The 25,355-nt window shown below is 50.6% G+C and overlaps 11 protein-coding genes across 11 annotated transcripts; 5 read left to right on the plus strand and 6 right to left on the minus strand.

The window, feature by feature from the left end:
* Positions 1–1,205: 1,205 nt before the first annotated feature.
* On the minus strand, positions 1,206–1,513 carry MIND_01199600 (Casein kinase I isoform alpha; the record flags this gene model as incomplete). Its single annotated transcript, XM_037368505.1, has 2 exons — positions 1,206–1,388; positions 1,436–1,513. The coding sequence occupies 2 exons, from the start codon at positions 1,511–1,513 to the stop codon at positions 1,206–1,208; spliced, it is 261 nt and encodes an 86-aa protein (XP_037215431.1).
* A 282-nt stretch (positions 1,514–1,795) lies between these two features.
* On the plus strand, positions 1,796–4,054 carry MIND_01199700 (Beta-hexosaminidase; the record flags this gene model as incomplete). The annotated part of the gene is made up of 13 exons (XM_037368506.1): positions 1,796–1,990; positions 2,037–2,354; positions 2,407–2,444; positions 2,495–2,546; positions 2,596–2,745; positions 2,801–2,821; positions 2,876–3,102; positions 3,150–3,286; positions 3,332–3,380; positions 3,444–3,528; positions 3,572–3,612; positions 3,661–3,697; positions 3,743–4,054. 13 exons carry the CDS (start codon positions 1,796–1,798, stop codon positions 4,052–4,054), a joined length of 1,662 nt encoding a protein of 553 aa, XP_037215432.1.
* A 606-nt stretch (positions 4,055–4,660) lies between these two features.
* On the minus strand, positions 4,661–5,959 carry MIND_01199800 (uncharacterized protein; the record flags this gene model as incomplete). The annotated part of the gene is made up of 3 exons (XM_037368507.1): positions 4,661–5,782; positions 5,845–5,901; positions 5,954–5,959. 3 exons carry the CDS (start codon positions 5,957–5,959, stop codon positions 4,661–4,663), a joined length of 1,185 nt encoding a protein of 394 aa, XP_037215433.1.
* Positions 5,960–6,815: 856 nt separating this feature from the next.
* MIND_01199900 (uncharacterized protein) lies at positions 6,816–9,117 on the minus strand (the record flags this gene model as incomplete). Its single annotated transcript, XM_037368508.1, has 5 exons — positions 6,816–7,298; positions 7,355–7,635; positions 7,686–7,980; positions 8,029–8,440; positions 8,495–9,117. 5 exons carry the CDS (start codon positions 9,115–9,117, stop codon positions 6,816–6,818), a joined length of 2,094 nt encoding a protein of 697 aa, XP_037215434.1.
* Positions 9,118–9,630: 513 nt separating this feature from the next.
* On the minus strand, positions 9,631–13,746 carry MIND_01200000 (Zn(2)-C6 fungal-type domain-containing protein; the record flags this gene model as incomplete). The annotated part of the gene is made up of 13 exons (XM_037368509.1): positions 9,631–10,211; positions 10,262–10,446; positions 10,496–10,516; positions 10,566–10,797; positions 10,847–10,949; positions 11,015–11,073; positions 11,122–11,642; positions 11,693–11,896; positions 11,943–12,665; positions 12,719–12,885; positions 12,935–13,160; positions 13,196–13,286; positions 13,338–13,746. The coding sequence occupies 13 exons, from the start codon at positions 13,744–13,746 to the stop codon at positions 9,631–9,633; spliced, it is 3,522 nt and encodes a 1,173-aa protein (XP_037215435.1).
* Positions 13,747–14,504: 758 nt separating this feature from the next.
* MIND_01200100 (GDP-mannose 4,6-dehydratase) lies at positions 14,505–15,908 on the plus strand (the record flags this gene model as incomplete). The annotated part of the gene is made up of 7 exons (XM_037368510.1): positions 14,505–14,583; positions 14,633–14,660; positions 14,711–14,817; positions 14,864–15,391; positions 15,442–15,577; positions 15,624–15,722; positions 15,773–15,908. The coding sequence occupies 7 exons, from the start codon at positions 14,505–14,507 to the stop codon at positions 15,906–15,908; spliced, it is 1,113 nt and encodes a 370-aa protein (XP_037215436.1).
* A 422-nt stretch (positions 15,909–16,330) lies between these two features.
* On the plus strand, positions 16,331–17,960 carry MIND_01200200 (uncharacterized protein; the record flags this gene model as incomplete). Its single annotated transcript, XM_037368511.1, has 3 exons — positions 16,331–17,542; positions 17,594–17,780; positions 17,827–17,960. 3 exons carry the CDS (start codon positions 16,331–16,333, stop codon positions 17,958–17,960), a joined length of 1,533 nt encoding a protein of 510 aa, XP_037215437.1.
* Positions 17,961–18,086: 126 nt separating this feature from the next.
* MIND_01200300 (Zn(2)-C6 fungal-type domain-containing protein) lies at positions 18,087–20,779 on the minus strand (the record flags this gene model as incomplete). Its single annotated transcript, XM_037368512.1, has 12 exons — positions 18,087–18,671; positions 18,722–18,917; positions 18,961–19,020; positions 19,069–19,283; positions 19,330–19,430; positions 19,478–19,854; positions 19,903–20,129; positions 20,172–20,441; positions 20,489–20,525; positions 20,573–20,602; positions 20,648–20,701; positions 20,751–20,779. 12 exons carry the CDS (start codon positions 20,777–20,779, stop codon positions 18,087–18,089), a joined length of 2,181 nt encoding a protein of 726 aa, XP_037215438.1.
* Positions 20,780–20,943: 164 nt separating this feature from the next.
* On the minus strand, positions 20,944–22,163 carry MIND_01200400 (FAD synthetase; the record flags this gene model as incomplete). Its single annotated transcript, XM_037368513.1, has 5 exons — positions 20,944–21,274; positions 21,323–21,464; positions 21,513–21,887; positions 21,934–21,974; positions 22,024–22,163. 5 exons carry the CDS (start codon positions 22,161–22,163, stop codon positions 20,944–20,946), a joined length of 1,029 nt encoding a protein of 342 aa, XP_037215439.1.
* Positions 22,164–22,293: 130 nt separating this feature from the next.
* Positions 22,294–23,719, plus strand: MIND_01200500 (Epimerase domain-containing protein; the record flags this gene model as incomplete). The annotated part of the gene is made up of 10 exons (XM_037368514.1): positions 22,294–22,442; positions 22,494–22,564; positions 22,613–22,644; positions 22,694–22,908; positions 22,958–23,032; positions 23,083–23,141; positions 23,186–23,317; positions 23,368–23,447; positions 23,499–23,598; positions 23,649–23,719. 10 exons carry the CDS (start codon positions 22,294–22,296, stop codon positions 23,717–23,719), a joined length of 984 nt encoding a protein of 327 aa, XP_037215440.1.
* A 555-nt stretch (positions 23,720–24,274) lies between these two features.
* Positions 24,275–25,188, plus strand: MIND_01200600 (uncharacterized protein; the record flags this gene model as incomplete). The annotated part of the gene is made up of 2 exons (XM_037368515.1): positions 24,275–24,673; positions 24,724–25,188. 2 exons carry the CDS (start codon positions 24,275–24,277, stop codon positions 25,186–25,188), a joined length of 864 nt encoding a protein of 287 aa, XP_037215441.1.
* Between the last annotated feature and the right edge of the window lie 167 nt (positions 25,189–25,355).

Consider the following 25,355-nt stretch of genomic DNA (forward strand, 5'->3'; position numbering starts at 1 on the left):
AAAACTCATTGCATGACAACGATTACTCAAGTATCGGGATAGTCCGTCAAAGGTACACAGAGTGCAGAAAAGTCTTTCAAGAGTATAAACTCTCAATAAATAGTGACTACATAGCATGCTAGCGCTCAACTCAGGGAACTCCAAATGGCCCACGAACTGGGGCCACATAGCACGTTGGGATCGCTGCGTCGCACATTTGGGCTTGCGACTCGGGCAGTGTCAGACTGGTGTCGCGATCAGCAAAACGAAGCCAGCTGTGATCCCAGTCATAGCAGTTGCTGTCGTCGGACTCCGTAGATGTGGAACCTTGCGCCGAGTCATGCCTGGTCGAGGAGTGAGGTGCTGAGCTCGGATTCTGATCATCTGCATCCTCATGCATATCTGTCTCATCATCGAAGACTTCTTCCTCTTCTTCGGGTACTGGAGGATGAGCTAGACACTGCTCCAATGCGGGTGGGGGGGAACATGGAGTCCAATCTAATGGCAGTTGAGTGTCGTCGCAATCAAGTGCAGCGACGAGCTGGCCGATCAACTGCGAATAGGGAAGCAGTTGAATCATTGCACGCCCAGCGTCGAGCACCGGTCCCAACCGCTGAGCCAGCATGCTGTCCGTCGTTTCCAAAACGCTGCCGGTGAAAGCACGCTTGGCTTCGTGAGTGCGGGTGATTGCTTCTGCCAAACTTTCGAACGGATGGTCGGGTATGCGCCACGGGAGGGAGCCAGCGAGGAGGAAAAGAAGCACGTAGACAACAGACTCGAGGTCGTCTGCTGCACCGAGAGCTGGAAGTTTTCGCGTTAGGACAACGTCAAGATGAGTGTGTGTGATTAGGTACCATTACTGGTATACGCGTTGAGGCTACACCAGCTCAACGTGCCGATTGGAGCTGTACCCGAGTTCTTTTTGCTTTGCTGCGAAAGTTGGATCGCTTGAGAAGAATTCGGAGTATTGAGCAACTGGGAGATTCCGAAATCGCCAAGACAGATTCTAGACGGGTCCTTGACACAGAGAAGAATGTTTTCTGGCTTGATATCGCGATGGACGATGCCTTAATATGCTCGAGAGCTGAGATCTATCTTCCGTCAACAAAAATCCAGGGCTAGTGCCACTGACCAACTGGATGCCAACACGCGAGACGGTGCTTGGAAGTAGCCCAGAAGACGCGATAGTTCTGATTGAGTGTCCAAGCAACTCCATCACGATGTATTCAAATTTCAAAGTGCGGTCCGCGATAATAGCCCACGAGTTGGGGAATATTTCGATGCCCTTGCACGAGATGGAGGATTCGGACCTCGTGCTGAAGGCAAGGGCGTTTGGTTCGTAGAGAAACCCGCGATTTCTTCACAGCAACTATTCCCCCTGAAGCAGGGTAGCCTTCAAATACGAACGCCTGCAACAGGTCAGTCAGTACTCAAATGGGGGCACCAGCGAGCGTACATAAAACCCCGTTCCAATGTGCTTCCCTAATCGAATGATTTCAGCACCCTCTGAAACTTTGGTGTCCTGCTGAGCCATTGGTCAAGATGGCGTGACGCAAGTTCAAGTTGAAGCCTCCGAGGGACTTTCTTCTTCTCTCTCGTGAACGACCGTCTTCACGGGTCAGAAGAAAGGATTGTGAGCGAGACTACTGAGGGACGTACTTGCAATAATAGCACGTCAGTAACTCGAATAGGGTCTTGATTTCCAAATTTAGTATCCCTCCTGCTTCTCTTCTTCTGCCATGATGTCGAATGCTTCAAAAGTGTTTGCGTCGGGTGGAGTGACCTCCTGACTTGGTCTTCCTTCTTCTGAACCACCATGCGACTTGCATTTTTCGCGGTCCTTCCTGGTGTGCTCGCTTTGTGGCCTATCCCCACAACTCTTACAACTGGAACAAGCATCCTTGTTCTCTCGTCAACTTTCACTATCACCGTCAACGTACCCAATGCGCCACAAGACTTGCTCGATGCTGTCTCTCGAACCAAAACTTATCTCGCCACCGACAATCTACAGGTTTGCCCAGGTTTCCTCAGTCTTCGTGGAACTGATCCACTTGCAGCGTCTTGTTGTCGACCGTGGCGCGTCCGATGCTGCATCTTTCAAAGCATCTCCTGCACTCGCTAGTCTAACAATCACCCTACAAAACACGACAAGCGTGTTGCCAATCGCCACCGAAGCTGTGAAGGACTTCAGCAGTCGCATCGAAGGCTACACGCTCGCTATTCCCAATACTGGTGCTCCCGCGGTCCTCTCAGCAAACTCGACTTTGGGTCTATTCAGAGGGCTGACGACGTTCGCGCAACTGTGGTATACGTGGAATGGGACCGTTTATTCCAACGTTGCTCCAGTCAACATCGTCAAGGATTCGCCGGCTTACGTGTGTTCTATATTTTATTTTTACCTTATCTTGCTGACGTCTCCAAATAAAGCCCTATAGAGGATTCATGCTGGACACGTCGCGCAATTTGTTTGGGTTTTCGCTTTGATTACTGCCCCATTTCTCAAAACTTGTGTTAGCTTCCCTGTTACCGACATCAAGCGCACCTTGGATGCAATGAGCTGGGTTAAGGTAACATGTTTCGCAAGCACAACTCCTTTTTCTTGACTCTCTTCCACAGCTGAACCAATTCCATTGGCACATAACAGACTCGCAGTCATTCCCATTAAGCCTTCCCGATTTTCCGGAACTCGCCCAAAAGGGGGCTTATTCTGTTACTCAAGTCTATTCACCGTCGGACGTACAAGATATTGTTTCATATGCTGCAGCAGTGAGTCTGTGAATTATCTTCGACAGCCTTCCCCATTTGCTCATGCGCGTTGCAGCGCGGTATTGACGTTCTCATGGTCAGTTTCTACTTCTAAACAGCCAAGTAGAGCAGCTGCTTATTACCTGAATAGGAAATCGACACTCCCGGACATACCGCCATTATTGCTGCTTCACATCCAGAACACATCGCATGTAGTCAGTCATCTCCCTGGACGACATTCGCCAACGAGCCCCCCGCCGGCCAACTCCGTCTCGCGACTCCCGCAACCGTCAACTTTACTACCGGGCTCATCACGGCCGCTGCAAAGGTTCTACCCGGAAAGTACTTTAGTACTGGTGGCGACGAGCTCAATACTGCGTGAGTCTGGGTTAATCGATCACGATACATGTTTTCAACTCTCATAGCTGCTATACTCAAGACGCAAAAACACAAGCTGATTTAAAGAGCAGTGGGCAGACTTTGGAGAAGGCATTGAATTCGTTCACGCAGGCGACTCATGGTGCACTGGCAAAACTTGGCAAGAATCCTGTTGTTTGGGAAGGTTTGGTGACCTCCGATTTGTTGGCTGGTCTGATTATAGATGCAGAGATGGTTTTGGAGCATACCTTGATGTTATCCAATAATACTGTGGTTATGTGCGTTTTCCTTTGCGTTCTATCCTTCAAATTGCAATCTGACTTATGTAATCAAACCTCCAGGGTGTGGATATCGTCGATGAACGCAGCCTCTGTCGCGTCAAAGAACTTCCGCATTGTACACGCCCCTTCAGATTACTTTTATCTCGTGCGGCTCTTGATGTCGGTTGGTCTCAACTAAATTGCTCTAGGACTGTGGTGCCGGTGAATGGATCGGGAAAAACCCCACTGGGTATGCGCTTTTCTACGTGACCCCTTTTGTTCTGAAAAAATTGTGTAGCAACAGCTGGTGTGATCCATTCAAGACATGGCAGCATGTGAGTTTCATCTCCTTTCCCTACACCAATGCTTATCCTCTTCAGGCATACACGTTCAACCCTCTTGCCAATATCAGCAGTTCTCAAGCACATCTTGTCTTGGGTGGCCAACAACTGCTCTGGGCTGAGCAATCGGACTCGAGTAACCTCGATTCAATTGTTTGGCCGCGCGCAGCCATTTCGGCGGAGGTGTTCTGGAGTGCGAAACAGCCGAATGGGAAAGCCCTTGATGGAACTGAAGCGCAAGCGAGACTACACGATGTGAGGTTCAGAATGGTGCAGAGGGGAGTGAAGGCTATTGCGCTGCAGCCGCAATGGTGCGCGCTGAGACCAGGATTGTGTAATCTCGACTCATAATCACTGAATGAAATCAAGGATTGCTGATTGAATGGACTCACGTGAGCGTGACAGCTCGTGTTGCTGGTCAACTTGGTATCAGTTTTCCTGCCTGAGTTGCCTCTTCCATTGCCCACCTTCCAGCGTACGACATATCATAGACCCGAATGGACATTTTCATAACCTACTCGCCGAATCTGCTACTCGGCTTTGGAAAACAGGCCACCTTTTTGCTTGCTAAACAACCTGGACTCTTACCAGGATGAGAACGGAATTGAAGGCGCTATCGACTGCTTGTGACCTCCAACGATCCCGAGTTGTGGCTCTGAAGGCCCCGATTCGAATCCTACCTGAGACTTGCTCATTGAAATATTCAAACAAGTGGTGAGCGAAAGCGACTCGATTTTGGATTCAATAATATCAACATCATGGGAATACCGGCTTGCCGCTTTAAGCAAGTCCTTTACCTCTCTTCAGCGTTGCTTCTGGAGCTCATTCAGAGTTATTAAATGCCTGGATATCAATTTGAACTTAAACTACTAGTTATGGCCATAACCCAGAAAGTATACAATTACATACATATCCAACCATATTAAGTCCTTAAATAAATAAAGATACCCTCATAACTCATGCCTTGGCCCGGAAGAAAATCGAGAACATCTCTCTTGGAGGCCGTAAAAGCGTGTAAAGCGACCGTTTGGACCGCGAGCGGAATAAGCCCTGGTTATTCCAGCGGCGTATCTGTGCCCACGAGCCCGACGGCACGGACCGCGTCGTATAGCCGAATGACCACGTTGGGTGAACGTCAGTGACAGAGACATGAGCAATCGCGGGGTTGCAGGCGGAGTAGTTGTGGGCGTGGACAGAGAACTTGGTGCCAGCGACGACCCCATGGATGGACCCAAGCTCGATGCGCAGCATTTTCGGGTCGTGGACAGCGTCTATCTGAAAGTACTTTTCGTCAGGGCGGAAGGGTACCGCGTTGAAGAGGGGCCGCTTGGTCGCGCCAGAGAAGAACGGCCGCTGGTATTCCTTGATTTTGGCCAGGATGTGCTGCAGTAGGCTGGAATACGATGCGCTATGGAGCGGGGTCTCCCGGACCGTTTCAAGGAAAGCAGAGGTGAATTTCCCGCCGTCCTTGCTCTCCATCGCCTTCTCGCCTTTGCTACACGCAGAAAGAAGCGTGTATGCGGCACTTTTCGCGTTGTAGAAACCTACGCCACGAGGGTAGGGTTTCTTTTGTGCACCCTCCCAGAGTCCCGTAACAAGATCTTTGGCGGTCAGTTTGCCAGATGGGGTCCACCGTGTCTGGCTTCGAGCGCGGACATTCGTTGGTGACTGGACAGGCGCAAAGCACGAGTCCAAGATAACCGCAATGTTGTCGCCCTTGACCTTGGATAGCTCTTCAATCATCGACTGCAAGGACCTATCGGACAGCCCGACAACATTTCGCTGACCAAAGTCATACGAACACAGAACTTCTGCAGTCCCGCCGCGCGAGCCAGGGTAGAACCAGCCTTCGGGAGCGGCAACAGTGCTTCCGTGGCCAGCAAAATAGATGATGATGGCGTCACCGTGTTGAATCGCCACATTGTTGACGAGATGGCGAAGGAAAGCCTTCTCGATATTGTCCTTGGTCGCATGTTTGTCGAGGAGCATGCAGATGTGATCTTTGGGTACTTTGAGATCGTTGCGAAGCCATTGGCGCATACGATGGGCATCGTCAGCACAAGACTCCAGATTCCAAACCTAGCAAGAAATTGAAGTCTAATTAGCAAGAGCCAGGATGCAGGCAGAGAGAAGAAACGAACAGCGCCGGACTCGTATTTGTCGACGCCGATAATGAGTGCAAAGAGGCGGATCGGAGGCTGCTCGAGCTAGTCAGTGTCTATGATAGCCCGTTAAGCGCGTTAAGCTCACCTCCATGATGATGATGTCCGTCGTCGTTGAGCTTTCGCGGATAGGTTAAATATTTGATGGGGTCGTCCAGTACAAGTCAGGCAGCTTCGACCAATTTGAGCTTATAAGTAACCTTCTTATATGGGGGGCGTGGTCCCAGACCATGGTAGACACCCGATCACAAGGAAGCATTCGAGTTTGCGCAAGGTTTGCGAGAAATTGGCCGGCGATTAGGACACTGGTTCCGTTTCCCCTCCGTCCGAGCCAAAACCAGGCAACCAGATTCCTCCCCATCCAACAGCATAAAAAGCAAATCCGGCACTTGGATCTTTGTTTGAGAGGAATTTCAGGAAGAAGTTGGCCAACTTACCACATGCAGCCAGGCAGGCACTTGGTCGTCCTACTATGTTTCACAGTGCGAGAAAAATGCTCGTCGAAAGCTAGGAATGAACATCTCTTGCGCGTCAGGAATGTTGTGGCGTGCGGTAACAGTCCCAAAACCACGTTTTACAGCCTGATCCAGCGACACATGAATGTCGTGCGTTGAGATTTGAGAGAACCCTGGAGAAAGGGTATTCCCTTCTTCTGTAGGGTTAGACTCTTTGGGAAGCCATCGGCGTCATTTGACGTGTGCATACTTTCTGCGCTAGCAAATGAAATCTGTCAAGAGCGTTGGCGAAAGGATGAACCGGAACCATGAAAGCAAACGGCAAGAAGTGAGTGTGGGAAAAGAACAAATGACAAAATAACTCAGTAATTTTTTGTAAAAAAATCGAAAATTGATCTAAAGGCAAAAAAAACAGTACAGAGAGAGATTGTGAACACTATTAGTACAGAGTACAGATATAGGATGGCTTTAACTCGGAAAAAAGGCTAGTGTAGCTTAGCCAAGCGGCACAACAGGCACAGAACCAGCATCCGAATTAAGGTTTTCCATGAACGTCGACCAAAAGACGTCGTCCATGAAGAGGTCCCAGTTGATTTCCGCCCCACCGAGGTCGGGAAAGGGGCCCAACGGGTCGATAGCCACGCCGAGGTCAGGGACCATCGTGGCTTCTGTTGCCTGGGTGCCGATATATGGCCCTCGCTGAACTTGCGGGTGATTCGTTCGCGTATAAGGCACATGTATAAAGCATTCGGACATTTCAGGGTCGCGTGGCGCGGGTTTGCGCTTTTCCCAGGCGGTCATGAGCGCTGCGAGAACGTGACCGCATCGGGTTGCTGCGTGGTCCGGCGAGAGCGCGATTTGGTGAAGGCGCTCGATAGTCAGAGTTTGAAGCATCTCGCTCGGGCCACCGAGGTTGCTGCCCGCCATTTGGTAGAGCGTGAAGTTGGACACGAATATCCAGGTGGCCGCGAATCCGATCTTATCACTTTAGTCAGTCAAAGTGCGCAGATAAAACAACTTGAAGAGCGGCGAACCATAATAAAGATAATATCCGGTGCGGAGGAGAAGAGGGTTGGGTCTGTTACTGATAGGAACGTCGTTAGGACTCCCTCGGCATTAATAAGCGCTTCGCGACCCCAAAATAAGGATATGCAATGTCCTGCTTTCGTCTCCACCGAGTACCAAGGTGTGTCGGGTGCATCGCGCTCGTAAGTAGTCCTGACTTCGCGGAGGGCGTGGTGGTAAATTAAAACAAGACATGCATGATACTCGAGTAGGAGCATTTGACTGTAAAAAGTGTCCAATGGGGTGAGCACTACGAAAAATAGGGATGAGAGGTAATCAGACCGTGGTTTCATAACACACCGTATAAAGGTTTGATGAGTCGACTCATGCCTTCCATGGTGTAAGTCAAATCATTCATCTTGTTGAAAAAGGTCTCGAGATTGTCGACGCGCTGGAGGCGAAGCTGTAACGCACTTTCGCAGACGTGGAGAACCTTGGCTGCGAGACCCAAACGAATGTCTCGAACAGAAAGCAGTGTGAACTCTGGAAAAGACGATAACGCAGTCATATCGTGGTCGAGGGGCGACAAATGTGAAACTGGTGTCCTGCCAGTGCCAACACACAATGCAGACTCGACCACGGCAAGCGACATCCACTAGAATTTGCGTGAGCATTAGATTAGTTCCCAAATGAGGATGCTGACCAGACGCCATTTGTGGGTCGATTCGTCGATTTCAGTCATTTTCTGAGGCTTTTCTGCTCGTAGCCCAATTACTCGCTTTGATTCATTCTGGAGTTGAAGATTCATGGCCATACTGACGGCAGATGCAATGAGAAGACGCCCATCTCGGGCTTCTGCGCCGGTGCCGCTTATTGGGGTCCACACAGAAAGAATGAGGAGTGCCCGAATTGAATCAAGCGATGGTTGAGGGTTGAAGAGCTCGCTGACAAAAACATCTTCGGTCAATTTCTGGAGTCGCGGGGCCGCTGACGATCTGCGGGAAAGGGGTAGCTGTCGGGAAGCAATAGTGCAGCGGACGATGTCGAATAACGAGTTGGTGTTGTTCAGCCGGGCCGGCGGTAAGCCAAGCCATGGGCTGTATCGAGTTTCAAAGCTAGAAAGCCAATGTTGAGCGACGGAGAACGAAATTAAGCACACACACACGAACATATCAAGGAGGGAAGTGATCTCTGCACCACTGAGGATATCAGACAGCCTTGCGGCACTTGGAATGTCGATTGGCTGGTCGATTTTGGGACAACGGACCATTTCCTGGATTGCTAGCATGGGTGCTGCAGTCCAGTCCACTCTGCTGACCCTGCTAGCTTTGTAGCCGGGCCCCCACACCGGTGTTGAGGCATTCGGAACGAGATCTTCAGGCGCTATTCCAAAACGGGCAGGGATTGTGGTGGGAGTATTTAGTGGTGGTGGTATGGGAGTGGGGAGAGAGGATGCTGCAGCAGCAGCAGCAAGCGCCCCCAACCCGCTATAGCTACTTGTTGGCTCAACAAGAGTAGTCGATGTCCCAGGCGACGACGCGTCAGACGATGGTGTGGAAGCCGAGACTGCCTTTGGCGCAAAGTGGATGAGGTCGGAGGTCTCAAACGAGCATTCGACTCCAAGCACTTTGCAGCGGTGACAACGGATAACCACCGGGGCTCCAGCGACTGGGCGGACATCCAGAATTTCGCATCGACTTTTCTGTTTTCGACACGAGGCGCAGGCCTGACTCGCTTTGGTGCGTTTTTGTGGGGGGTTTTCGCTGGCGTTCGGGGCTCCTGCGCGCTTCATGGCGTCGACTTAATTACCCTAGTCGCCGTCGGAAAGAGCTGACGAAGCTTGATCCGCCGGGACAATCAGGTTTGATGCGGCCGAAAAAATAACCATTGGGGATTTGGGCAAAAAAGACGGCCCGAAGCAGGACTTTTTTTTGCAGCAAATACGGACCCAATGAATACAGTAGACCCGATCTTCCCATAAATCCGGGGTAATTTAAGGATCACGTGCAAAGAAATCCGTATAGATTTGACACCGGAAAAACCTTGCTTCAGGCCGCCGTTTTTGCCCGAATCCCCGGTGTGATATTAATGGTCTCGATTTTCTGCAAAAAGTGGGAGCTAAGGCCTAGGGATACAACAAAATACGGAATTTATGGAGTAAAAAGTCCGTATATGCCCGAATAACTAAAGAGATAGGTGATGGATACAGTGACAAACACACAAACAGATTACTACGATAAAGTGCGAGGAAAGCAATTGAAGAATAAGAATACCAAGTCAAAGGAATGGTCGATAAGCACCGGACTTATTGCCGGTACATGTAAGGTTGGTACATTTGTGGGTCTTCGGTAGCGGAATGGTGCAACGAAGTCGCATAGGTCGGCTCCGAATACGCCCAATATTGTTGTGTTGGCGGTTGGTGAGGATATCTCGGCTGACGGGATCGTTCGTCAACCAAGCCGGTACTGTAAGTTGGTCCCATAACGGCAGTCGAAAGCCCAGCATCACCACCTTGAAACGTCAATTCTTCAGAAGGCTGCCACCGCTGAAAACTCGAGTTTGAGGGTGGCGCATAGAACGACTCTCGAGATGGGATCGTATAATGATTGTTGTTGTCGTAGACTTCGTCATACGGTCGACTGGCAACAAATGAATCGCTTCTTCCAGCAAAGGAATCATCCAACGTTTGCGTGGCAGAGCGTTTTCGCCCAACTTGATGCGCGCTGACGTCCATCTCGGAAGCAACATCAACCAGAGAAGTTTGGGCGCCACGAAGTAACACGAGAGCCCGCGCAGCAGCCGGCCAGATGATCTCCATTTCTCGCAAAGCCTCCATGCACTTGGTGAGCCCCATCCTCGCCTGCGGATCTTTCGAATATAGAAAAACTAGGAGGGAAATGTGAGAAAAACATAGAAAAGGACCAAAATCGTCTTACGAGAAGTGACATGCATGATGCTGGCAGTGAAGGTGTAGTAGCACAAGAAGACGGCACAGTGTTTGAGCGTGTAGGTTTCGGAATACAACGTTGCGATGGTGGTGATGTGATTCGCAGCGCTTGCGCAAAGCTCGTAGCTTTTTTCTGCGTGGCCACGTGAATCGCTATCGTCCAGAAGTGGGCTTCTGAATCTCTGGTCAGAATGCGTATCTGATAAGAAATCGTCCAACGCACTTGGTCTTGTTGTGACGAATACTACAGAATTTGAGTATTCAAGTCGCAAAAAAAGGGAATAAAAACCCACAATGGTCGGTAAAGCAGCAAGACAGCACACCAATATTGCATGTGTAGGGTTAGAACTGGTGGAAGAGGCACTTCGGCAGCACTCATTCGGACAGCTGGATCGTACTGCAGATGCGGAGGGAGTGCAAGACGCCACTTTTCTAGATCGCCATCGAGCACCACAAGTTCCGCGTGTCGACTCCCTTGAGGTCGAAGGGCATAAATGGACTGGAGCATTTGGCTGAGGATCGTGGCTGCGGAATATTAAACCGCGAACCGAAAGCAATGGCAAAAATAACGCACAAAGACGAGCGGACGCATTGAAGCAAGAAATAACATGACCAGGTCGTGGGGGCATTTGTACAGGTGCTTCTGATGAAGTATACCATTGCTCTGTTTCCTCGCACTGCAAAGTAAAAAAATCACGTGAGTGAAACCCCATGAGAGAGAACTAGAGAAATTGTCACTCACATCAGACTCGCTGGGTAGTGATGTATCGTAATCACGCTCGCAAATCGACAGTGGACGACCTTGACAACGTCAGTTTCAAGAAATGAAGCAAGGGTTATAAAGCGCACCGATATATGTGCTGACATATTTGTCCATGATAACGCAAGCGTACCAGATCCTCCTGCGTTCGGCAATCTCCCAGGCAGCAAACAGTTTGCCGTCCTTCGGGTGGCGTCCATCGTCTTGTTCAAGAGAAGGTTCCCGGTCATCATCATGTGATGAGAGTGGAGTACCACCTTCAACGGCCCCACCCATTGCAGCGGTTCTCCCGACCTTGACTCCCGCCCTGACCCACCCATCAGCATCACGATGCAGCCCCAAATCCTGTGCCATTCTCACAGCCATCCCGATATATGTCCATGCCTGAGCCATAGCACCAATGCCGATCTCACGAAAACCCAAGAGGAGTAATGCAGCGCATGTACTCGCTCGAGACGAGGCATAGGAGGAGTCGAGTAGCGTCTTAGCGCGGAACAGGAAAGTGTCACCAGCAGGCCACATGCATTGACGAGCTTCGATTTCCTCGTGAGCTGGTTGTGGAGCGTGTCGCGCCGCTAGAGCATACATTGCAAGTAACAGGAGTGGTGGACTGGTATTATTCCATTAGCTCAGAGAATGGAAAACATCGGTTGTTCATACCCTTCGCCTCGCGAGAAGGCCTCCATGATCGATTGTTTGTGGATCACAGGGAAGCTTGGGTGAACATGAGCAAAGTAACGCTCAAGCAATGATCCTTGAACATCTCGAGGAGGTAGTCCGTCTTTGTCCCCATTGATAACACCATCAGCATCCCATTCTTCTGGTGGTGGAGCCGCAGGCCATACTCTGGCTTTCGGAAACCGCCTTCAAAGATAGTTGGTGGGGAAACCAGAGATACTTGAATACACACCAAATACCGCCCGCATTCTGGCCGTCTTCCTCTCGCTTGACAGTGACCTCTTGCTCCTGAGACAACGAAGGCACAGGATGTCGCGCAAGCAGATGTAATCCGCTTGCCTTGCCATGATAACGCACTTCTTTGTCTTCGTTCAGACTCAGTTGTCCAACAGCTCCAGCCAAGCCTGTCGCCATTGAATCTTGTCTTCGGAGACGGGAGCTCGAGGCCTCGCGTTCTCGACTTCGATGTTCCTGTTCTGGAATATCCAAATCAAGATCAGAGTCGCTGTCCGATGCTTCGGGAGAGGTCGGTCGGGCACTGTAATATGCCCCTGTTTCCACTCCACCACCCACTCTCCTCCTCACTCGTCTTGCGTTTCCACCAGCATCGAATGGCATGGGACGACCATCCACAGCGGCCGACAAAGGCAAATGCTTTGAATAATATGAAGGAGCGTCTGCACCGGCAGAATGCACTCGTTTGTCACCAAGCGGGCCAGCGGAATGGGGGTAGGGATGCCTATTGGTCTCGTTGAGAGCAGTTATAATGGCAGGCCGTTGCGGGGGCTGAGAATGGGGCATTTGCTGATAAGAATACCCATATGGAGACAACCCATCTGGGTGACGAGTCGGCGAGTGGGGTGAAGTAGTAGATTGTTGCTCTTGCTTTTCGCGTCGTGTTTGAGCCCGCCGAAGCAATGATTCGGTGACCCGATCCATCCATTCATGCGACGGGCTTTTAAAACATCAATGTCTTACGAGAGAAAAGGGAAGGGCAGAATAACTCACTGCATGCTCCCGAGATCACCAACTTCAGAACTTGCTCCATTGCCTCGTATCTTGCCAACTGGACTGCCTCTTCCACTTGCAGAACCAGTAGAGACCATACCGCTTCGTCCTGAAGGTCCATAGGCACTCTGATCGATTCTCACAAGAATTGCCCTTGCAACGGGATCCTATACAATGTTGTCAAGCTGTAAGCGATCCGGCTTATAGAAATCTCACCTCTGCCATATCTGCCATGAGTTCCTTGGCTCGTTCATCGATCCCATGCCTGGTCACCTGTCTTCCGCGTGCGTCGATATTTTCGTTGAGAATACGAACACCACCAGCCGCAAGGAGAATGCCAACAAGAGCCTCGGTTTGATGGAGACGGGCCTCTATCGCATCAATGTAGCCTTTTGGTGGACCACGTTTGCGTGATGGACCAAGAAACGTACAATCTACGGTTCTTAGAGAGGGAGACTATGAGCTTGCTAAAGTTACTTGCCTGTTTTGAGTGCAGTACAGTTGCGACAAGGACCCTCCGGTGTTGACCGCTCGCATTTGCATTTACTTTTGCGACATTGGTCGCAGGCTGACACGAGTTAAAACACGAGCAACAAACAGCAGATGATAACCGACGCACCCTTACTACTTCGACGCCTAACGGCCTTGTCTTTTCCACCCTTGGCATTGAAAGGTGTGTCATCGAGCCCTTCGTCGTCTTCCTCGTCGTAGTCTTGGGCAGAAATTGTGTAAGAAGGTGTCCCAGCAGGCCAGTTGAGCCCTGCACTGACTGACGCCGACATTGCTGGTGTAGAGTGGCCGCTGTGTTGACTGGCCGTCCTAGACGCTGTCGCAGGTAAACCGAACCGAAATTGAGCACTGTCGCGCGAGACAGAGGCGAATGGGAATGACAAGGCTTGTGGTTGCTGAAGATTCAAGCCAGAACGGGTCGGGTGAGCCGCCTGGGCTTGTTCTACCTTCACCACTCGCTCGGCGTCACTGGGAGAGGTGTCGACCGCGAAAAAATGGCCCTCTCCGTCTGTGGGCATGAAAGTGAGCAACAAGAAAGCAGCCAGGGGCGATAGAAATTTTGCTGACTTACACCGGTGGTTGTGGTCCGAATTTGAGATTGTGACATCAGAGTCATTCTTTGTCGGCTACTCTTTGCGCCATACGTCGATCTTCCGACCTCCCCGAGAGATGATGCTGTTTTGCCAGCAGGATGGGCTTCTCTTTTCGCAACAACTCTGAACTCTACCGCTGTCAACAACCTCGAGTTTTGTTCTCATCTCAGACCAAGGCTGAGGAGGGACACCCTCGAATCTTCCAGACCATCACAGGGGGAACCTGCGACGATCCACCCATTTTTTTTTCCTTGGAAGTGGATTCTTGTGGCTCTGACGCACGATGGTCGAAGTTGGGATGAAGCAAAGTCGAAGCCACATCAGTTACAGGTATCACGATCGTTCAAGCGACCTTAGCCGAGCACATTCGTTCCTGCACGCGGTAGGCAACGTGGACGAGACTAACGAATTGCATTCAACAGTGTTCAACGCTACCGTTTGCTTGTAGTCATTTGTGTGGTCAAAAAAAAAGAGAAAGTACTTACTTAGTTGGTCCATGGTGGCTTTCGTTTCTGTCGTCGGATATTTTATTTTTATCTTTACCATCCACGTTAGATTCAATTGGGAGCTGCGGTCAATTGTAGACGAAGCAAACGGAGTCGGCGGCGACAGCAGCAATAAATGCGATGTCCAAATTAGGAAGGCCCGCCGAGACAGCTTCCCGCTTTCTTTCCTCCCCCACAATGTCTGCCCATGCTTTTGCCCTAAAAGACCTCCCAACCCCTGAGGAATACAACAAGCGTAAAGTCGCGCTCATCTCTGGTTTGTCTGTGCTGTTTCAATCTTGACTGTGGTTGACTTGGACGCGTAGGGATTACTGGTCAAGACGGCTCTTATCTGTGGGTCCCTCACCTCGCTGCCCATGATCATCGTATTCATCGTCTCTTAGCACGGAACTTCTACTATCAAAAGGTTACCAAGTCCACGGAATTATTCGTCGTTCCTCAAGCTTCAATACTGGTCGTTTGCACCATCTCTATGAAGATCAGCATGAAAGTGCGCCATCTTTCTTGAGTCCCTACAAAGGCTAACTTACTTTCAGGGCCAAACAAGTTCAAGTTGCACTATGGCGATCTGAGCGACAGCACGAATCTGGTCTACATCATCGCTCAAGTCCAGCCATCGGAAATTTACAACCTCGGGGCGCAATCGCATGTCAAGGTGTCATTCGAGATGGCCGAATACACCGGCGATGTCGATGGACTGGGTACCCTTCGGCTTCTTGACGCCGTCCGCACGTGTGGCCTCGAAAAGCATGTCCGTTTCTATCAAGCATCCACATCGGAGCTCTACGGAAAGGTTGTCGAGACGCCCCAAAGCGAAACCACTCCATTCTATCCTCGCTCGCCCTACGGTTGCGCCAAACTTTACGCATATTGGATTGTCGTCAACTACCGCGAAGCTTACGGTTTGTATGCCTGCAACGGCATCCTCTTCAATCACGAAAGTCCTCGGCGAGGTCGCACATTCGTGACACGGAAGATCTCGCGTGCAGTAGCAGATATTTCACTTGGAAAGCAGGCGTGTCTCTACCTCGGAAACTTGGACGCCAAACGTGATTGGGGTCACGGTCAGCTTTTTTTTTGTTCTTCGTGTCGTCAGAAACCTAACCATCTACAGCTCGTGATTACGTCGAGGGGATGTGGCTCATGCTCCAACAACCCAGGGCCGAAGACTTTGTTCTCGCAACTGGTGAAACCCACCCTGTTCGCGAGTATGTCGAGCGCGCTTTTGCTACTGTTGGAATAGAGATCGAGTACATCGTCTATGGTCTCCTGAATCTCGTGCTTACCCCGCGGCAGGTGGTCTGGATCTGGCGTCGATGAGCAAGGCACCAACAAGCAGACCGGAAAAGTTGTGGTAAAAGTTGACCCCCAGTATTTCCGTCCAGCTGAAGTCGAGTGCGTTATCTGTTGTCTTGCTACTATACTCTGCTTACTCCGTGTGTCAGTCTTCTCCTTGGGACGCCGGCAAAGGCAGAACGTCTTTTGGGCTGGAAGCGCAAGGTGGATTTCCCATCCCTGGTGAAGGAAATGGTGGAAGCCGATGTCAAGGCGTCCAAGGGCATGGTAGAAGACCAGAATTAAGTCTGGCTTGTATTTCGTTCAACCGACAAAACTTGGGGTTTATGCACCCGGATGTAGAATACTTTGGACACGATTCAGATAATACGCAAGGCTTCGTTAGGATTCATCAGTTGGCGTCGGAGTAGACATATGGTCAATGTCATGCTCTGAAGGTTAGATTACCAAGTGCAAGTGTCCATTGTGAAGGACGTTGCGATATGGAAGAGTGCGGTTTGACAAATGGGATCTGAGGAAATCGTGGGCTGGTCCAGGACCATGACGATCACTTATTTGCTATGTAAGCACTTGGAGTTTTTTAATGCAGGCTGTCGGGGTGGCTGGCTTGAGGACTTGAAATTAGCGCGTGACACGAGTGTGACACGGCGTCCAAAAAAGTTCCGTTCAAGGTCCCCTGTCAACTTTCTCCCCTTCTGCCCACCACCATGAACTCGAAGGGTCGGAACGCTGGCGTCGCCGGCCAGTTGAGGAGAATACCGACGCCCGTTACCCTTCTCGTTGGCATTCTCTTTGGACTTATCGTTTCCCGTTTGCTTCCGTCTTCGTCAAGCACAACTTGGAGGGGTCACAATGTTGTCGCGAAATCCCGCCAGCAAAGCCGTCAGCCCATCCAGCTGCCGACCCTCGAGCAGCGCCAGCGGATACTCCACCTACTCTCTACGCTTTCCCCGCATTACACGAAGGAATGCACACGCAGTACTCAGCCCCTTTATGAACGTCAAGCTCGAGACCGGTATGCGCCACTCATTGGACACCAGTCTCCCTCGCGAAGCTCTTGGCTAGGTGGACTTGGGATGGGAGGCAGTGTTGAGCCCGACTATGAGGAATACACCCGGACCCGAGATAGAGACGGCGCAGAGCACAAATACTTCTTCGCCATAAACCTTTACAACTCGTTCGACGTTATCCCCGACCTCTTTGCTACCCTATTTCGCGTCGGAAGCATCCTTGGCTACCACAACGTCTACGTGTCAATCTACGAAAATGGCTCGACAGATCAAACCAAGGCTCTTCTCCGCATTTTCGACGCTTTGACGAGGAGTGTGGGAATGCGAATAACCATTCGTACATCCAGCCGGACTCGAGGCGCGTTCAACCACCGAATCGAATATCTCGCCGAAGTCCGGAATGCTGCCTTTGTCCCCCTCCATGAACTGCGCGACACAGAAAACGAGTTTTTCGACACAATTGTCTTCATGAATGACATCCTTCCCTGTGTTGACGACCTTCTCGAGCTCATCTGGCAGTCAAGAAAGAACAACGCAGGCATCACCTGTGCCGCCGACTACATGTACCATGAAGAAATCGGCGCCCCCGTTTTCTACGATAACTGGGTGGCTAGAGACATTAACGGTACAGCTCTCGAGAACGCTCCCTTCGAATCCATCTTCCATCATCCACCTTCAAATGATCGCTTCCAAAAACACCTTCCAATCCAAGTTCAGAGCTGTTGGAATGGTATTGCGATCCTGGACCCAGAGCCATTCTACCTTCCGCCCCACGTTCGCTTCCGGATGGCCCGCATAACGGAGAACGAGTGCAGTGCTAGCGAGTGCTCGCTCATCTGCAACGACTACTGGGAGGCTGGCTATGGTCGTATAATGATGGTTCCACGTGTAAAATTGGCCTACGACCACGTATGTTGTTGTCTGGTTAGTTTCCCCCTTGGCTAACCAAGTTTTCTGCAGCGAGTCTTTGACATCATCCATCCGTCACGGCGAAATTTGACGGCGATTCGGGGCTATGTCCGAATGGGCGGCCTTCCCGATGATCCACGAACGGATCCACAAGATCGCTCGTGGTTTGGCCCTCATGACAGGCTGTTTACGGAGGAGGAGACAGAGCCACTGGATTTCAAATCAGGACCTTCTCATGGTGTGTTGCTCCTCTCCCTTTCGCTATCTACATCAACTCTGTCTAGTTTGGTGTTGGGGATGGGACGGTGCGGGCGATTTGGAAGGGCCAGATGTTGACCCGATCTGGGAGCGGATGCCAAACAAATCGACCATCACAGACGCGGTGCTTGTCAAGCACGTCCGGAGTTTACCGTCTTGACACTACTTATATCGACTTTAATTCGCTTTGCAAATGGACAGCTCTCTAGACTGTATCGTATGTTGTACTGCTTGAATTATGCTACAGCGACGGAAAGAAAAGGAAACCCAGAACCACAGGGGAAAACTACATGTTCTGGTTATACCACAGCGTTGGTCCCGCCCCCAGTTCAAAATTAGGCATGAATGCCTCGATATCGACATCCGGTAGGTCTTGTAAAAAAGCGGTAGCAACGGGAATGGGTTGCATGGGTCGCTGCGGATAATAAAACCCGGATGTCGTTGTCCAGTCAGCAATTCGAGGCTCCGAGACCACATTGTCTTGTTGGGGTCGTAGTGGTTGGTTGACGGGAGATGGGTTTGGCATCAACGCAGACAGTCTGACGCCTTTGTGAGCCAGACGCCGCGAGATAATCGGGTAGGCCTTGTCGTGCAAAATCTTGCCAAGAGCGTCCCCAGTCTGCAATGCAGTCGCCCACGTCTGACCCATGTCCCGCAGGTAGAATATGCATTGTTCCGCCTGCGTAAGAGCAGTTTGTAGTTGTGTATGGGCAATTCGTGCCGAGGCGGTCGCCTGGAGGGCAAGGAGAACGAAAATGGTCCCCGCTCCATAAAGCACTTGGAGCATCGTGACGTTTGTGTATCGTAGAGTGTAGAGGTTGGACCAGACTTCGGTTAGGTCCAGGATGTTCTCCGCGGCACGTTTGCAGAGCTGGAGACGCTTTTTTAGTGCGAAACAAAAAGTGGATGCACACGATCCACCTTGACATGGTCAATTTCTCGATCGGATTGCTGGATCGGGGATGCTTTGCGACTGAAAAACGGTCTATGGAGGACGACAAAACTCCACCAGTATTCGCAATGCAGCATGAGTCGATGAGGAGTCGATTTGTTCTTATTCGCAAGTGTTATATCAAGTTCCGCGGGTAGTTGACTCTTCCAGTTATTCAATTCGAGGCTGATAGAGTAAGTACAAGCAAAAGAGGGAAAAATAAACATACTCAATTCGGGTTACAAGCTGGTCGATCCGGACAACATCTTGTGCGCGCTCTAACCCATTCCTGGAGTAGGACTCGTAAACTAGCCCCCAAAACCAACGAAGGCCTTACACAACATCGATAATTTTGCGGTCAATCACAAACAGTGCAGAGGCTTGATGGAATGTGAGCGTCCATAGATTTGGCTGGGGAGGGATTCCAGAAGGTGCATGGAACCAGGGAGCTTGATCGGCTTCAGGGTCGACAACTGGCATCGTAACCTGCCGCCGTCCGTCTGAAGGAGGGCCGCTGAAGTCGCGACCAAAGAACAGAGCCCAGCACACTTCCTACCATAACGCTCAGCGCAAGACAGTGAAATAAAGGTCAGTTTACCACACAGAATATTGTCCAATGTGCCCAGTTTCGACCGACCATCTCATCATGCGTGATGAGACCGGAACTGACCCACTCCGCCGAATCGGAGCCTACTCCCACTAGCAAGGTATGAAAATGAGGGTTTGACGTGGTACTCTTAACGTACGCGACATGCACATTCTGCTGCTCATACCAGCGTATAAGTCACCCATAATTCGGTCACCGAGATTAGCATAGAAGGTGCCGAGAAATGCCAGGGCATGGATGAGGCTGACCTCTGGCTTCTGGCACTCCTTCTCCAAATAGCTTTTGGCGAAATCTGCAAAGCGGACCCGGGTGCCGGGGTCTCTGATATACGGATCGTCCGAGAATATTGAGCAGATCGCAAGCATGGAGTTGTGGAGCATCGGGGAATACCATGGCGTTCGAGGCGGCGGTTGTCCACGAGGGACACTCAGTGCGCGGTACATGTCCCGAAAGAAAAGAGATGGGGCAAGACGGTGGCACCACCCTGTCCAGAACTTAAAGGAAAGGTCGATGATTCTTGTGCTCGTCAGAAAAGTAGGTAACAAGCTACAACGTTTTACTTACTTATCGTGTTCCCTGCGATCTAGAGAGACTTCTGGAGGCAAGTAGCGTGACCAATCGATCTCTGGGTGGGCGTTCTTCTCGTTGACACGGTCGACGAGCAGTACATAGGACTGAGTGGGAAGATTTGGCGCTGATAACTTGACAGGGGGTAGTTCGTCCGACGGGGTATAGCGCAGTGGTGTGGTAATTCCGTTATGGAGTAGCTGCCCGCCAAATTTCCCGTCCAACTGAGCCCATAAGAAATTGAAACAAAGAAACAAACCACACACCTTGAGTCGTTGAAGGGGAACCGTCAATTCCTGTGTTATCGACTCGTCCGAATCGTTCCAATCCGTATCCGACTCCTCTTGAACCGCTGGTTTATCTTCCACAGTCGGCTTCGATTGCAGATGTGAGTTGACGTCCTGGCAGACACAGTTGGCGAGAATCTTTTCCAGCCCATCGGCGTATGTTTGGAGAGCATCCGCTCGTTTCTGAAGCGCTTCGAAATGCGCCTCGGTGCGAGGTTTTCTGGCCGATGTATCCCGACCCCAAGAGCACTGGTGGCAAAGTCAGAATTCAAGGTCCACGAACTGACAACACTCACTTCTTGATGCCTTCCAGATGCAGCGCACGATGAGCAGCTGTCCAAACTCAGTCTCAAGCCGACGAAGAGCACATCTAGACCTACACTGGCTTCACGCCGTCGCATTTGGACTTCCTGGCGGGGTTTGTCAGCTCGTTGTGGACGATTTGTTTCACTTACTTGGAACGACAGACAGTACACGCCTGCGATGCATATGGTCCGCGAGCTCTAGAGCTGGAATTTGTCGAGCCTTTGGGCATTTTTGGTGGATGTCGTGAAGAACCTCGCGAGCGTACGTTGAGGTTTGTCCATAGTGGGAGTGACAACTCATCTCGGGTTTATCGGTTCGTTGTTCCGCTAACCTCCTTTTTGCTTTGCCAGGGGTCGGATAAAGCAAGCGACTCGTCAATGCTTTAGCGAAATCTATATTTAGCTTGGAAACAAAAAGAGTACAGTTCTCTGTTTCTACGGATGTATCATGAGACGGGTAACGATTTGCCCCTTCCTGCGCGTTCCAGAGAACCCTCGGTTAGCTCATAAGCCGGGCGGTAGATGGGCTCCAGCGGACTGGGAAGTACACCCTCTACTCTGGTATGTGTCTTCGATATATAAGACGAGAGGACCGTAATCGGTGACGGTGCGGGCGTCTCAGGCTGGGGGGTGGCGTGGGTGGAAGAGAGGAGACTGGACAGAGCAGTACCAGGAGTCAGGATCGTGGGGGAAGCTGAAGCCGGTGCGCCATTGGGTATGTTGATTAAGAGCGCTGGGTTTGGGAAGGTGTTGTACGTGGAGCCGAGAGAAGTGTACCTGCTATGACTTTAGAGCCAAGGCCAGCAAGTAGTTAGAATAACTGACCCCATGTCGTAGAGACCACAGTATGGGACATCGAGTTTGCGTAGGAAAGACCAGATATCGGCATAGTCCCAGTTTATAATTGGATTAACGCGCTCGAAACGCGGCCATCCAGGGTCAGTCATATTGCGGTGCGACAAGGCGGCTGTTGAGGACGTCAGAGATCTTATTTAGCGGGGATTCAGAGACATACCGCCGTGTGGGTCAGTCCGACGTGTTCCTATGAGGATAGCCTCAATATTTGGGAACTTGTTTTTATATATCTCCAAGGCTTGTTTCATTCCCTCGGTCCCCTTAGCCTTTCCAACTGCTTTGGGAGCATTATCCAAATAGTTTGTATTGCTACCGTTTGCTGCAGCGGGGGTCACGACACTCTCCACTGGCTCAGAGGGAGGGCGACAGTGGAATAGGTCCAAGTGGTATTGCCTGGCTGCGTCTTCAATGAACGTTTCCAGCATTGGAAATGGCGAGGGGACGGCGATGTAGATGGCCGGGATAGACTTGAGAGCTTCAGAGGGGCCTAGCCGTCTTGCGAGTGCTCCAGCATAGAGGTGAAGCAAGACGGTGCCTACTTGGAGTTGAGAAACAAGTCAACGATGAGGTTATCCACTCACAGTCTTTGCCACCGTTGAAACTCAGTGATACGTGGTCCGGGCTGTAGAGATTGGCAAAGGCCCAGATGGTAGACGCGAGTCCCCACCTACCCATAAGAATCGAGCGCTTCGTCGATCACAGTCAGTGCCTCTTTCACCAGAGGTCCCAGAGGGTCATCCTTTGAAGCTGCGAGATCGTATACTTGTCGAGAGATCCTGCCAAAGTCCATCGAGTCATTAGTCCTAGTCATGGCGGAGGGAGCGAAGAAATGTTGCGATCATATGAGTAATAGAACTCCGGCGCTGGTTCGGCGCTGGAAAGTTCGGTATGTAACGCTTTTTAAGCTTTCTCTTCCTTCAATCACCTTCATCTCTTAACTCATGGCCAACGTTGTTCTCGTCACTGGAGGCTCTGGGCTCATCGGAAAGGCCCTGCAACATATAATCGAGACTGAGCCTGTTGGATCGCGGTTCGGAAAGCTTCCCAATGAAAATTGGATATTTGTTGGCTCATCGGAGGCCGATCTGAGGTTATTTTTCCTTCATCTACGTCGCATTCTTGCATTAAAGTACCTGATCAGGGACCCCACAGCGACATTGAAGCTGTACGAAAAATATAAGCCAACCCATGTAATTCACCTTGCTGCCCTTGGTGCGTTATCCCCCCTCCATTGTTTCTGGTGCTCATCCTCCAAATCAGTCGGAGGTCTCTTCAAGAACATGAAATACAAAGTTTGTTTGTACCTCCAGCTTCCCGTCCTCGAAAACTGAGGCTTCGTAGCTGACATTCCTCCGCGACAACATGCTGATGAACGACAACATTCTTCACGCGTCTCACACACATCAAACGACCAAGCTTATCTCATGTTTATCAACTTGCGTCTTCCCCGACAAAGTTGAATACCCTTTGGATGAGAACAAGATCCATCTAGGTCCACCCCACGACAGTAACTTTGGTTATGCCCATGCAAAGCGGATGGTTGATGTACAAAACCAGTATGCTCTACTCCCACATTAGAGGCCAGAATCCAAGATAACGACCTAGTGCATATAACGAGCAATTCGGTTGCAAGTTCACATCCGCCATCCCCACCAACATCTTTGGCCCTCACGACAACTAGTCCGTTGTGTCCCTTTCTTGTTTTACGATTATCTCAATACCCGCTATAGCGATTTGGAAGGCGCACATGTTATACCTGCTCTCGTCCACCGATGCTATCTCGCCAAGAGTAACTTCATTCCTTTTCATCTCCATAATCTAACTCTAAATTAGAGAACGGCACACCCTTCATCGTCGCTGGCACAGGAAAACCTCTCCGTCAGTTCATTTTCTCCTACGATCTCGCCAAACTTTTCGTGTGGATGCTTCGGGAATACGACGAAATTGAGCCAATCATACTCTCCGGTTTGTTCTTTGGGTCTCGCTCTGATCATATCCTCACTTAACGATTGCAGTCGGGGAAGACGAGGAAGTGAGTATCAAAGAGGTTGCGGATGCCATCGTCAAGGCTGTTGGCTTCGAGGGCGAATATTCCGTACGCCAGCCTCTTGTTGCCGTCTACGGATTCCGCTGACTTTTTATGTAGTTCGATACTACCCGTGCTGATGGCCAGTTCCGCAAGCCCGCAACGAACAAGAAGCTCATCGACCGTATTGGAGGGTTCCAATTCACCCCCTTCCAAGAAGGTATACTGTCGTCTGGTTTGGTCCGAATATTTATTTATTCCGCCCCGTAGCATTGGATCTCAGTGTCAAATGGTTTGTCGAAAACTACGATACTGCACGTACAGGAGTCAAGAAGGATTGAGGGTCTTTTGGATTAAACTTACGCAATAGATGAAGTCATGTCAGTGGTATGGGAATACTACTACAGCATTGGCAGGGTCTGGTCCGAGGAAAGCAGTTCCTTAGTACGATGAGGCTTTCCATCCTAACGATTCGGTGACAATACTAATAGCTTCACTAATTCAAGTTGCAGTGGGGCCTCAAAGTTATCCTGCAAATTCCTATCGTCGACTTGAACCCATGGAAATATCAAGAGATTGGTGGCCAGAAGATCATATTTATGCCACAGAAGCTGATTGACTGTCCGAAGGAATGGACCGCAAGAAGTCACTTTGAACTCCGTCTCTTGTTTCCCGAACTGAAAAACGTGCGCGTGGTTAACTGCCAAGGATGGATACTTGCTCATTCTCTCTTCTGGGCCGCGGCAAAGCGAACCTGACGAAGATCGTCAATCAGGTCCCATCTGAATCTCGTTAATCTACTCACGAAGCAAATTGTCATAAGGGTTACAAATTAACTTTCACGGAACCCTCGACGGTATATCATACTACAATGTTCAATTCACCTCACGGTTGCGATGTTCCTCTCTCTAATTTTCACAGCCGCTCTTTGGGCTCAGAATACGTTGGCTCTCATACCCCCTGTTGGCCATGGTCCATCTGGACCCATCTTCCCCGCGCCACCAGGATCGCGGGTGCAACAGTCGGGCAAAGATATGAAAGTCATTGCAAAAAACGGCACCGTCATTCATGTCTTCAAAAACGTTGTATCGTCTCCCAGTCGCCGACAAGAAACGACGGCAACCCAAGCTTCACTTACGGTCGACTCCACTGAAATCCTCAGCTCTATCAACGCCTCTATTGTCGTACCCCCGCCTCCCAAGACATTCGAGAGCCAGATAATATTCTTTGGGGCCGGTCTTCAGGTGCTTGACGACAGTGGTTCGCTGACTGCATACCTCCAGCCAGCGCTTCAGGTTCGTAATGTCAGGTCAGTAACCGGAGACATCTGACCCATTCAATGTAGTACGGCGCGAGCAACATCCAAGGTGGATCGTTTTGGACGGCAGCCATCCTCTTGGAGCTTCCTCTCGAAGGCGGGTATATCCAGGTTTACGACAATGAAGCAAACCCTCAAGTCAACGTGGGGGATAGGCTGGAGTTATGGGCTGGCATTGACGCAGACCCTCCACCATTCCCGGGTCATTGGTACCATGCTTTCTTCACCAATCGACGCGATATCCTCGCTTTGTCCGTCGGATTCAGCGGGAGTCCCTGGCGAGCTGCCGTCAGTATTGAGCAACAGGGCATATCCCAGACCAGCGACTACCCAAAAGGCTCTCTCGCATTCGAGAACATAAACGTCGAAACTACCACAGGCTTTTCGACAGGGTCATGGACCGAAGAGGGAGCCGGGGACGTGTCAATTACTATCGATAAAGATGGGTCGCGCGACTCTCAAGTTTCTTTAGTTTTTCCTCCATCGTCGTAATTCTGGATCTGTCGCGTTCAATGGGAATGACCAGCATATTGTGACAGTCACATCACGTGAATTTGACGTTCTTTTCCTTGCGCTCAAAATCAAATCCAACCTCGTCCACAACGGCATTGGCTGTTCCTGGTCGCTATGCGTCTCCGACGCTTCCATATAGTGACATA

The sequence above is a fragment of the Mycena indigotica genome (genome assembly GCF_014461135.1).
Source record: "Mycena indigotica strain 171206Taipei chromosome Unknown Mind.scaff0011, whole genome shotgun sequence".
In the NCBI taxonomy this organism is placed as follows: Eukaryota; Fungi; Basidiomycota; class Agaricomycetes; order Agaricales; family Mycenaceae; genus Mycena; species Mycena indigotica.